The sequence below is a fragment of the Coregonus clupeaformis genome, chromosome 11 (genome assembly GCF_020615455.1).
Source record: "Coregonus clupeaformis isolate EN_2021a chromosome 11, ASM2061545v1, whole genome shotgun sequence".
NCBI classification, from domain to species: Eukaryota; Metazoa; Chordata; class Actinopteri; order Salmoniformes; family Salmonidae; genus Coregonus; species Coregonus clupeaformis.
Genome location: NC_059202.1, coordinates 49434277 through 49446884, shown reverse-complemented (window position 1 = coordinate 49446884; position 12608 = coordinate 49434277). Strand labels below are relative to the sequence as shown.

The 12608-nt window shown below is 46.0% G+C and overlaps 1 protein-coding gene across 2 annotated transcripts in view; it reads left to right on the top strand.

The window, feature by feature from the left end:
- LOC121577052 (PDZ domain-containing RING finger protein 4-like) overlaps window positions 1-12608 on the top strand; it is a 117824-nt gene that overhangs the window by 61452 nt on the left and 43764 nt on the right. For both annotated transcript variants that reach the window (XM_041890767.1, XM_041890766.1), the window contains exon 3: window positions 3831-3912. In XM_041890767.1, coding sequence (XP_041746701.1) covers window positions 3831-3912 — 82 coding nt within the window. The remainder of the gene's footprint in view (window positions 1-3830; window positions 3913-12608) is intronic.

Genomic DNA, 12608 nt, shown 5'->3' with positions numbered 1-12608 from the left:
AGCGCGTTGAGCGAACATGACTTTATTATATTAAAGTATAGAACACCAAAACAACAAACAATGACGATACGTGAAGTCCACAGTGACAAAGACTGATACGGAACAAAAACCCACAACCACAAGGTGAAAACACACAGTTTAAATATGGCTCCCAATCAGAGATAACGAGCCGACAGCTGACACTCGTTACCTCCGATTGGGAGTCATTTGAACAACCAAATACAACAACCTAGAAATAGACACAACAGAACTACCAACATAGAAATAAACACATAGAATGCACACACCCTGGCTCAACATAAAGAGTCCCAGAGCCAGGGTGTGACAGTACCCCCCCCTAAAGGCGCGGACTGCGACCGCGCCTCAATACGGGCTAAACAAGGGGGGGCTGGGCGGGCATACCTCCTCGGCGGTGGCTCTGGCTCCGGCCTTGATCCCCACCTCCTCTGCAACCCCCAAAGTACCCCTGGTCCTGTCTAGCCCCGCTGGCCGGAGCCGGACTGACGACACGCGCCCCCTGGCTTGGTGCGTGGAGGACGAACGGGCCTTACCAGGCTGACGACGCGCACCACTGCCTTGGCGCGGGGAGCAGGAATGGGCCGGACCGGGCTGGACGAGGCGCACCCTTGACTTGGTGCGGAGAGCGGGACCGGGCCGGACAGGGCTGACGCAAACGCACCACAGACTTGGTGCGGGAGCAGGAACGGGCCGGACAGGGCCGACCAAACGCACCCTAGGCTTGATGCGTGGAGCCGGGACCGGGCCTCCCCAGGCTGACGACTCGCATCCCTGGCTTGGTGCGAGTAGCAGGAGTGGGCTGGATCAGGCTGACGGCTCGCACCCTTGGCTTGGTGCGAGTAGCAGGGACGAGCTGAACCAGGCTGACGACTCGCACCCTTGGCTTGGTGCGAGTAGCAGGAACGGGCTGGACCAGGCCGACGACTGCACCCCTGGCTTGGTGCGAGTAGCAGGAACGGGCTGGACCAGGCTGACGACTCGCACCCTTGGCTTGGTGCGAGTGGCAGGAACAGGCCGGACCGGGCTGGCGACGCGCACCGTAGGTTTGGTGCGAGTGGCAGGAACAGGCCGGGTCGGGCTGGCGACGCGCACCGTAGACTTGGTGCGGGTGGCAGGAACAGGCCGGACCGGGCTGGCGACGCGCACCGTAGGTTTGGTGCGAGTGGCAGGAACAGGCCGGGTCGGGCTGGCGACGCGCACCGTAGACTTGGTGCGGGTGGCAGGAATGGGCCGGACTGGGCTGGCGACGCGCACCACAGACCTGGTGCGGAGAGCAGGAACGGGCAGAGCCGGGCTGACGAGACGCACCACAGGCTTGATGCGGGGAGCAGGAATGGGCCGGACTGGGCTGGCGACGCGCACCGCAGGTTCGGTGCGGGGAGCAGGAATAGACCGGACCGTACTGGGGACACACACCACTGGCTCTACACCGGGATCTGGAACGGGCCGGACCGGACTGGCAACACATGCCAGTACCTCTCGCCGTGCCTCCACACCTTCCATCCCCTCTTCTACCAGTGGCCCCCCGTAACCCGGCGGCCTTCTCCGGCAACCCACTGGACCGCTCTATCGCGGCCTCCTGCTGGTCCGCCGTCGTGAGCCCCCCTAAAAAATTTCGGGCGTCTCTCCTACCCGTGGACCACGTCTCCATATCCCTCGCCAGCTTCTCGCCCTTCTGCCATAATGTCAAGCCCTTGTCTTCCTCCCTCGGCTTGACCCAGTCCAGGAGGCGAAGGAGATCTGTGAGGGATCTCCCTGGCGATGGCTCCTGAACACGCTGCTTGGTCCCATCTTGGTGGTTTCTTCTGTCACGATCGTCTAACATAGAGGACCAATGCGCAGCGTTGAAGGTGAACATATTTTATTTCTATAAATGATCACACGATCAAAAACACAAACGAAAACGTGACGTCTACGGTTTCACACAAACCGAAATGAACAAGAAACCACAAACACAACGTGAAAGACAGATAGTTAAATATGGCTCCCAATCAGAGACAACGAGCCAACAGCTGACACTCGTTACCTCTGATTGGGAGTCACTCCAACAAAGAAATACAATAACCTAGAACCCACCACAAAAGGACCAAGCAGCGTATACAGGAACACCCGCAGGAGAGAACGCTGGTGGATGTCCTCCTCGGCTGGGGACATATTACGCAGGAGGAGGCCGTCCGGTACCGGAGGGCGATGAAGGGGGAGAACCTGGCAGGAGAGGAGCAACGGCGTCAGCAGGGCCATCGTCGGATGGACGAGAGGCAACCCCAAAAAGTTTTTGGGGGGGGGGCACATGGCTTGAGCGGCTGGGCAGCAGGAGGCTGCCACAGGGAGACGTGGAGAGAAGGCTACCGGATTACGGGAGCCATTGGCGAGTAGAGGGAGGGAAGTTGTTGTGGCACGGCGTGAGAGACTGAGGTGTGTTACCAGTCCGGTCCGGCCCGTTCCTGATCCCCGGTTAAGGCCAGTGGTGTGTGTTCCCAGTACGGACCGGCCTGTTCCTACTCCACGCACCAAGCCCACGGTGTGCGTCGCCAGTCCAGCCCGGCCGGTTCCTGCTCCACGTACTAAGCCTACGGTGTACGTCGCCAGCCCAGCCCGGCCTGTTCCTGCTTCTCGCATCAAGCCTACGGTGTGCGTCGCCAGCCCAGCCCGGCTCTGCCCGTTCCTGCTCCCCGCATCAAGTCTGTGGTGCGTCTCGTCAGCCCGGCTCTGCCCGTTCCTGCTCTCCGCACCAGGTCTGTGGTGCGCGTCGCCAGCCCAGTCCGGCCCACTCCTGCTCCCAGCACCAAGTCTGTGGGGCGTTTCGTCAGCCCTGTCCGGCCCGTGCCTGTTCCCCACACCAAGCCTGTGGTGTGCGTCGTCGGTTCGGCACGGCACGTGCCTGTTCCGCTGGAGCCGGATCCGCCGCCTAGGCGGAGTGCCCACCCGGTCCCTCCCCTGTTGTGTTTCGTTGGCGCGGTCGGAGTCCGCGCCTTTAGGGGGGGTACTGTCACGCCCTGGCTCGGGGGACTCTCGTATGTTGAGCCAGGGTGTTAGTTTCTATGTTTTGTTGTGGGTTCTAGGTTATTGTATTTCTTTGTTGGAGTGACTCCCAATCAGAGGTAACGAGTGTCAGCTGTTGGCTCGTTGTCTCTGATTGGGAGCCATATTTAACTATCTGTCTTTCACGTTGTGTTTGTGGTTTCTTGTTCATTTCGGTTTGTGTGAAACCGTAGACGTCACGTTTTCGTTTGTGTTTTTGATCGTGTGATCATTTATAGAAATAAAATATGTTCACCTTCAACGCTGCGCATTGGTCCTCTATGTTAGACGATCGTGACAGACAGGGGAATAATCTGTCGATGTGCCCTTGAGCAAGGCACTTAACCCTAATTGCTCCTGTAAGTCGCTCTGGATAAGAGTGTCTGCTAAATGACCAATTTTGTTTTTTTTTGTTTTTTTTTGTTTGCTCTATAAACCATTCGCCACCGTGATACACAATAAGGCAACATAAAGACAACAGTCACACAGTGGTGGAATAAATTCAACCACACATACATCTGTTTAACACTTTTTTGGTTACTACTTGATTCCATATGTGTTATTTCATAGTTTTGATGTCTTCACTATTGTTCTACAATGTAGAAAATATTAAAAATAAAGAAAAACCCTTGAGTAGATGTGTCCAAACCTTTGACTGGTACTGTATATATATATTTTTTTATTTTCTTCTGGGGAATCCTGGCTTCCATTGGCTCTTTGAATACACACAACTGCTCCCTCTTAACTAATTCTCTTTCTGTCTCCTTCCCTCTCTGTCTTTTTCCTGACAGCTGTCACTCTCTCCACACCATGGAACAGGAGTACTATGAGGGGACAGCTGATGGAGGGAGGACAGAGGAGTTTGAGTATGAGGTACGACTTGATTACACCTCCCGTCATAGTTGTGAACAACGTTTGACAAACAAACAAAACACACACACACCTTCACACACCTACAACCCCCCAAACAAAAAAAAACACACACACACCATATCTCATAATGTGGCTTTACCAATAAGGGAAAGGCTCAGTTATAATTGACTTTACAGGCCTGTCCCTGGGGGAATGTGGTGACAGCTAGATGATAGCTCACACTACACACTACATACAGCTCAGGATAGCCACAGGACCTTATACAGCCACAGCCGCTGCCAATAGTGATGTTGTTCATGTACTGAATACTATGAGGTCTTCATGAGGGAATATTTGTAATATCTCATTGGTTATAACTCATTGAAAGTGTACCATCCTCACACCCTTAACTTTGTCCTATTTGAGGCATCTGAGAAAAAAGGTGTCTGTCCTGTAAGATAATGAAGGCTCTGTTTTTGGCTGGCGTTAAGGCGGCGCTAGTGTCAAACACACGCTCTTTGGCAATTTCAACTTGTAAAAGCCAGCGCTCTGGCCCCAGGGTTGGCCCCAGGGATGGTCATTTACCTGTCTTATGCCATCTTGTTTGCGCTGAGGTGGGAGGGGTGGAAATATTTGAAGTGTGTCCTTAAAAACGCACCAACATGCCCAATTTCAAATGTATTAGAAAGATTCACCATCCATGGGTTTATGGTAGGAACGTACATGGCTCAAATGCAATGCAATTTTGTCTGCTATTTCTGGAGAAGTGCAAATATGACCTGTAAGATGGTTCCATGATGTTTCAAAAATATTACATTTGTGAGCAGTATAACGGCGAGTGGACATTCCCCCTTTCTCTTTATATTGGCTCTTTGAAACGTTTGGATGTATGTAAAACCCTCCATAGTCTAAGTTGCCTTGTCTGGATTATACGCCCACAGGAAGCAATTATGGTGCCTGAAACTGTATTTACACATAGCCTATTTCAAACAAGTTGTTGTTTTGTTTTTATTAGAATTATACACTGTCTTTTTAGGCCTTATCAATAGCCTAGTGAATTGAATCTTGCTTATTGACTATGTTTGGCATGTCCATGTCCAGACTACAATTAACAGTAGGCCTAGCGCTTATATCAGTGTGAATGCTATAGCCTAGGTTTAACAATGTTTTCCATATTGAAGCAATGCAATTAGAACAATGGGGATTGCAAATATGTTAAAAAGATTGTAACTTCCATCAATGTAATTGTTTGCATCACAAATATATATATATATATATATATACATATATATATATATATATATACATATATAAACATATACAGTTGAAGTCGGAAGTTTACATACAATTAGGTTTTAGTCAATAAAACTTGTTTTTCAACCACTCCACAAATTTCTTGTTAACAAACTATCGTTTTGGCAAGTCGGTTAGGACATCTACTTTGTGCATGACACAAGTAATTTTTCCAACAATTGTTTACAGACAGATTATTTCACTTATAATTCACTGTATCACGATTCCAGTGGGTCAGAAGTTTACATACACTAAGTTGACTGTGCCTTTAAACAGCTTGGAAAATTCCAGAAAATGATGTCATGGCTTTAGAAGCTTCTGATAGGCTAATTGACATCATTTGAGTCAATTGGAGGTGTACCTGTGGATGTATTTCAAGGCCTACCTTCGAGCTCAGTGCCTCTTTGCTTGACATCATGGGAAAATCAAAAGAAATCAGCCAAGACCGCAGAAAAAATTGTAGACCTCCACAAGTCTGGTTCATCCTTGAGAGCAATTTCCAAATGCCTGAAGGTACCACGTTCATCTGTACAAACAATAGTACGCAAGTATAAACACCATGGGACCACGCAGTCGTAATACCGCTCAGGAATGAGACGCGTTCTGTCTCCTAGAGATGAACGTACTTTGGTGCGAAAAGTGCAAATCAATCCCAGAACAACAGCAAAGGACCTTGTGAAGATGCTGGAGGAAACAGGTACAAAACTATCTATATCCACAGTAAAACGAGTCCTATATCGAAATAACCTGAAAGGCTGCTCAGCAAGGAAGAAGCGGCTGCTCTAAAACCGCCATAAAAAAGCCAGACTACGGTTTGCAACTGCACATGGGGACAAAGAACTTTTTGGAGAAATGCCCTCTGGTCTCATGAAACAAAAATAGAACTGTTTGGCCATAATGATCATTGTTATGTTTGGAGGAAAAAGGGGGTTGCTTGCAAGCCGAAGAACACCATCCCAACCGTGAAGGGTGCTTTGCTACAGGAGGAACTGGTGCACTTCACAAAATAGATGGCATCATGAGGAAGGAAAATTATATGGATATATTGTAGCAACATCTCAAGACATTAGGCAGGAAGTTAAAGCTTGGTCGCAAATGGGTCTTCCAAATGGACAATGACCCCAAGCACACCCCAAGCATACTTCCAAAGTTGTGGCAAAGTGGCTTAAGGACAACAAAGTCAAGGTATTGGAGTGGCCATCACAAAGCCCTGACCTCAATCCTATAGAAAATGTGTGGGCAGAACTGAAAAAGCGTGTGCGAGCAAGGAGGCCTACAAACCTGACTCAGTTACAGCAGCTCTGTCAGGAGGAATGGGCCAAAATTCACCCAACTTATTGTGGGAAGCTTATGGAAGGCTACCCAAAACGTTTGACCCAAGTTAAAAAACTTAAAGGCAATGCTACCAAATACTAATTGAGTGTATGTAAACTTCTGACCCACTGGGAATGTGATGAAATAAATAAAAGCTGAAATAAATCATTCTCTCTACTATTATTCTGACATTTCACATTCTTAAAATAAAGTGGTGATCCTAACTGACAGGGAATTTTTACTAGGATTAAATGTCAGGAATTGTGAAAAACAGAGTTTAAATGTATTTGGCTAAGGTGTATGTAAACTTCCGACTTCAACTGTACATACACATACATACATATAAATACATATACATACATATATACATATCCTTTTTAAAAATATATTTCCCTTTATTACTTTCCAACCCCACCACCCCTTCCCTAATTGTGGTAAACTAGTGAACAACAACGCTTAGGCCTCTACTTCCAGCTTATACATACTATATACTTTTTATGGACACAGTCAATTTTACAATAATTCTATTTTGTTTGTTTTTAACTCCTGAACTTCCTCTACCCTCAACCTATCTGATCATTTTCATGATGTCCATCCGTTTTGCTTCTACACGCCATATCTCTCTAACTTTGCTCCTTCACAAAAGCTCTCAACCTATAACCTATATACTTATTATGGACACAGCGTGCCCTACATTAGTTATCTTGCTTTTATTAGTTGTTGTTAGTTGTTATTACTCCCATCCTTCAGCTCCATTCAACACCTCCCATCTATCTCTTAACATCATCCATATTGGATTTCTATTTGCCATATATTTTTCAACTGTACTGTGATGTTTCACAAAAGTTCTGAACCCTTCTATTCTCATTGTTTCTACAGATTGTAAATTGAAAATATTTTTTTTTGCTAAAAGTATTATTATATTATTGATCGATCAGATCACCCAGTAGTGCTATCTGCAGGGTTAGCTCCAGGTAAATATTGCAATCCTTCAGCCATTGCTGGACCTGTGACCAAAACCAAGCCACAAATGGACAGTACCAAAACAAATGATCTAATGATTCTGTCTCTTCGCAGAAAAATCTGCAGAGCTGGGAAGACTGTATCCCACATACAAATAACATTATATTGGTAGCAAGAATTTTGTATAATAATTTAAATGGAAAAATTCTAAGTTTTGAATTCGGCATCGTTTTGCGTATCAGTTCATAAACACTATACCATGGAATCGGTAAGTCAAAAATCTCTTCCCAACTATTTTGCAATCTATATGGGACGGCTGTCAATCCTTTGGTCCTTAAATGAAACTGGTATACTTTTTTATTTATCACAATTTTCATTAACCAATTATTTACTTTTTCCCCCTTCCACTTTCCTCTTCCATTTTTGCGGTAATGCTGCAATTATTTGGTTGTAATTTTGGGTAGAGCAGACATTTCCATATGTTTTTTTTAGCTGCATGTGCAACATAACTCCACCAGTCCTACCTATAATATAATTTACGAAGATAATACTTATTTTTTTTATCAAAAAATACTGGCTTTTTATCAATTTGTATATTTGAGGTTAACCACAATATTTGTTGCATTATTTGTTCTAACTGGTGTTAATGCATTGACTGGAAGTCTATGTTAACTGCTAGCATGCTAGTAGATGTGGTCCTCTGTAGCTCAGCTGGTAGAGCACGGCGCTTGTAACGCCAAGGTAGTGGGTTTGATACCCGGGACCACCCATACACAAAAATGTATGCACGCATGACTGTAAGTCGCTTTGGATAAAAGCGTCTGCTAAATGGCATATTATTATTATACAAAAGACTTCTAGTCATTGCGCTAACACTAGTTAGCATTGGCTCGCGAAACTACCTTTTAACTTCCTTCATACTGGATGCAGACATAAAACATTTATCCATGAGTTCATCTGACTCTGGGGAAGTAGATAAAGGGCTTCTTTGCCAAAATCCTGAAGTATCCCTTTAACGAACCAGGCTATAATGGACTAACATTGTAATTGGAGTTGATGAGAACGCAATACACAAAAGACCGTAAATACACAACTTGAAGCAACCATATATTTAACCATGGAGCATGTTCTGATTGGCTAGTGAGGGGCCAAGCCTCGACTCACCCACAACTTGTTTATTCATTAAAATCCAGCCTTTCGCGGTTGTGAAAATAGCTACAATATTTTGGACACACCCTTGAACGTATAACACTAACGCCAACGCTAAGATTTACCATTGCGTTAGGTTTGTTAAAATAAAGCCCTGAGTGGAACAAGCTTCAGGTTTTCTTTCCATAAATACAGCAGTGTGTCAATTCAAACCAATCTTCCTCTTCCATCTTTGTTTGTGCTGAACTAACCCACAGGTGCATGGGCAGACTCCTGGGTTAGTTTGACAGATGATGATTTAAGCCTATAATTTAGACACACACACAGATACACACACACACACACAGAGAGACACTGATCTAGATGCAGATGAGACAGGAGGTGATGATAAACTGGCTCCATGTCGACTCTTGGCTGTCTCAATCCAACAGGCCCCCACTCCACCTCTCATCCTCCTCCCGTACTAATAATCTTTATTTCCACATCATTGAGGACCAGGTAAACTGTGTAGCCAGTCTGGCTTTGCTTTGAGTGATGTATGATGAATACATTTTCTCTTTTGTTTTATTTGAATTTGTTTGAATGCTTCCTTCCTTCCACCCACTGAGCTTGAGTTATTTCTCACCCTTCTTCTCTAAAGAGATTTGCTCATCCACTTGTGTCGCTGCTGCCTCGGCCTTGGCAATAGATTCAACGCAAATATAATATATTACTTTTCGTTATGCCTCATTTCTATTAACGAATCCTATTATGTTGTGTGTGCTTTGCAGCCTGTCTGCACCCTTTTTTACTTGATACTTTGGGAGCAGGTATATTCCATGCTAACCCACCTTCATTTAATGTACGTCAGTAGAATATGTTCTGAGAAGAAGACCGTTCAGATCTGAAGGCCTCTATTTCAGAGTGAGGTTTATTCCTTCATTTATCAAAATGAGAGGGAGATTTTTGAAATTACCTCAGTCTGAGGAAAAATCATAATGTGGGCACCCTGCTATTACATCACAGCGGAAATATAATATAGGTAATGAAATGTTGGCTTACCATTTCATTAAGCAAGGACATTGATGATTTCCTTTAGTACAATGGCTTGAGTAGTGAGAGACAAGGGGTTGGGTTAGGGAGAAAGAGAGCCATCAAAAGATTCATTGTGAGGAACTATAGTTTTGTTTAGCCTCCATGTTCTCTTTACACTGTATACTATTTATAACCCAAGATAAGGACTTAATGGGTTCAGGTGATGCCTTCTCAGAGAGTGAACATCTTAAAATTGTGCTGCCTTAAAATTAAATCTAAAAAGGAATTACATTGAATTTTTTCCTACCGATCTATACAACTTCAAATTTTCAGAGTGAAAGAAAAATAATAACTCTAAATTAATAACTACAGGTCTGGGTCAAATCCAATAAACACAACATAGAGGGAAACTCTCTGTATTTTCAAGCATTGTGGTGGCACCATGATGTTATGGGTATGCTTGTCACCGGCACGGACTGGGAAGTTTGTCAGGATCAAAATAAATATGAAAGGTGCAAAGCCCATGTAAAAGGTTAGAGGAAAACCCACTGTAATCTTCTGAAAACCTAACCCTTGGGATAGTTAAATTTTTTTGTAGGACAATTACAAAAACAAATATCCCAAAGACACACCAGAGTGGCTTTCCAATAGGTGTCAAGTGTTCCTGAGTGATCCAGTCTCAGTCCTGACTTAAATTTGTTTGAAAATCAGAGACAAGGTTTAAATATTGACCCAGTCTGTAAGACCTATATGTTTCAAGCAGACCACAATAGTTCCTTTGCCCAAGAACGCCAAGGTAACCTGTCTAAATGACTATCACCCCGTAGCACTCACATCTGTAGCCACGAAATGCTTTGAAAGGCTGTTCATGGCTCACATCAACACCATCATCTCAGACACCCTGGATCCACTCAATTTGCATACCACCCCAACAGATCCACAGATGACGCAATCTCTATTTCACTCCACACTGCCCTCTCCCACATGGACAAGAGGAACACCTAGGTGATAACGCTTATCATTGACTACAGCTCAACGTTCAACACCATAGTGCCCTCCAAACTCATCACTAAGGTAAGGATCCTGGAACTAAACACCTCCCTCTGCAAATGGATCCTGGACTTCCTGAAGAGCCGCCCCCCAGGTGGTGAGGGTAGGCAACAACACATCCACCTCGCTGACCCTCAACACGGGGGCCCCTCAGGGGTGCGTGCTTAGTACCCTCCTGTACTCCCTGTTCACCCACAACTGCGTGGCCATGCACGACTCCAACACCATCATTAAGTTTGCTGACGACACGACGGTGGTAGGCCTGATCACCGACGACGATGAGACCGCCTATAGAGAGGAGGTCAGTGACCTGGCAGTGTGGTGCCTGGACAACAACCTCTCCCTCAGTGTCAGAAAGACAAAGTAGCTGATCATGGACTACAGGAAACGGAGGGGCGAGCACGCCCCCATCCACATCGATGGGGCTATTGTGGAGCGGGTCGAGAGCTTGAAGTTTCTATGTGTCCACATCACTAAGGAATTAACATGGTCTACACACACCAACACAGTAGTAAAGAAGGCACGACAACGCTTCTTCCCCCTCAGGAGTCTAAAAAGATTTGGCATGGACCCTCAGATCCTCAAAAAGTTATACAGCTGCACCATTGAGAGCATCTTGACTGGCTGCATCACTGCTTGGTATGGCAACTGCTTGGCATCCGACCGCAAGGCACTACAGACGGTAGTGCGTGCGCCCCAGTACACCACTGGGGCCGAGCTCCCTGCCATCCAGGACCTCTATACCAGGCGGTGTCAGAGAAAGGCCCTAAAAATGGTCAAAGACTTCAGCCACCCAACTCATAGACTGCAAGTGGTACCGATGCACCAAGTCTGGAACCAACAGGACACTAAACATCTTCGGATGGGTGGCAGGTAGCCTAGTGGTTAGAACATTGGGCCTGTAACCAAAAAGTTGCTGGTTCGAATACCTGAGCAGACAAGGTGAAACATCTGCCAATGTGCCCTTGAGCAAAGCACTTAACCCTAATTTGCTCCAGGGGCACCGTACTACTATGGCTGACCCTGTAAAACAACATTTCACTGCACCTATCTTTTGACTCTTCACATACTCTGCTGCTACTGTTTATTATCTATCTTGTTTCCTAGTCACTTCATCCACATTTATATTTTAGTCATTTAGCAGACGCTCTTACAGGACTTACAGGAGCAATTAGGGTTAAGTGCCTTGCTCAAGGGCACATCGACAGATTTTTCACCTAGTCGGCTCGGGGATTAGAACCAGCGACCTTTCGGTTACTGGCACAACGCTCTTCACCACTAAGCTACCTGCTGCCCTTATCTCTACCTTTACTGTATGTACATAGCTACCTCAATGACCTTGTACCCCTGCACATCGACTCGTATATAGCAAAGTTATCATTACTCATTGTGTATTTATTCCTTGTGTTATTATGTTTTCTATATTTTTCTCTCTGCATCGTTGGGAAGGGCCCGTAAGTAAGCATTTCACTGTTAGTCTAAACCTGTTGTTTACGAAGCATGTGACAAATACATTTTAAATGTAGGCCTGATACAATATACAAGGCAGACCATAGGGCCATTTCTTCACCAGATGTATTAGGCTATATCTTAAGCTTTTAGCAGAAAAGTGTGTTGCCGCTTTCCTCTCCGGTATGAGAGGAGCTCTTCTTCATCTTCCCCCTCTTTCTCCCTGATAGGAGAGGAGCACTCCCCTCTCTTTTCTGCCTGTACCGGTGGCAGCCATCCACAGACACGTTTGTGACTGCTTTTTCAATTACTGGTAATCAAAGGCAGCGATTATTATGACAGCATCCAATGCAGCCAGACGGTGGGTGGCAGTCCCTTCTAATCACGCCGTCGCAGTCATTCATTTACTCAGGCCACCGTCCCCCGTTACCGCTCTGCAGCCGCTACATCGCAATCTCCCGCCCGAGAGGCTGAGAGCTCGCCCG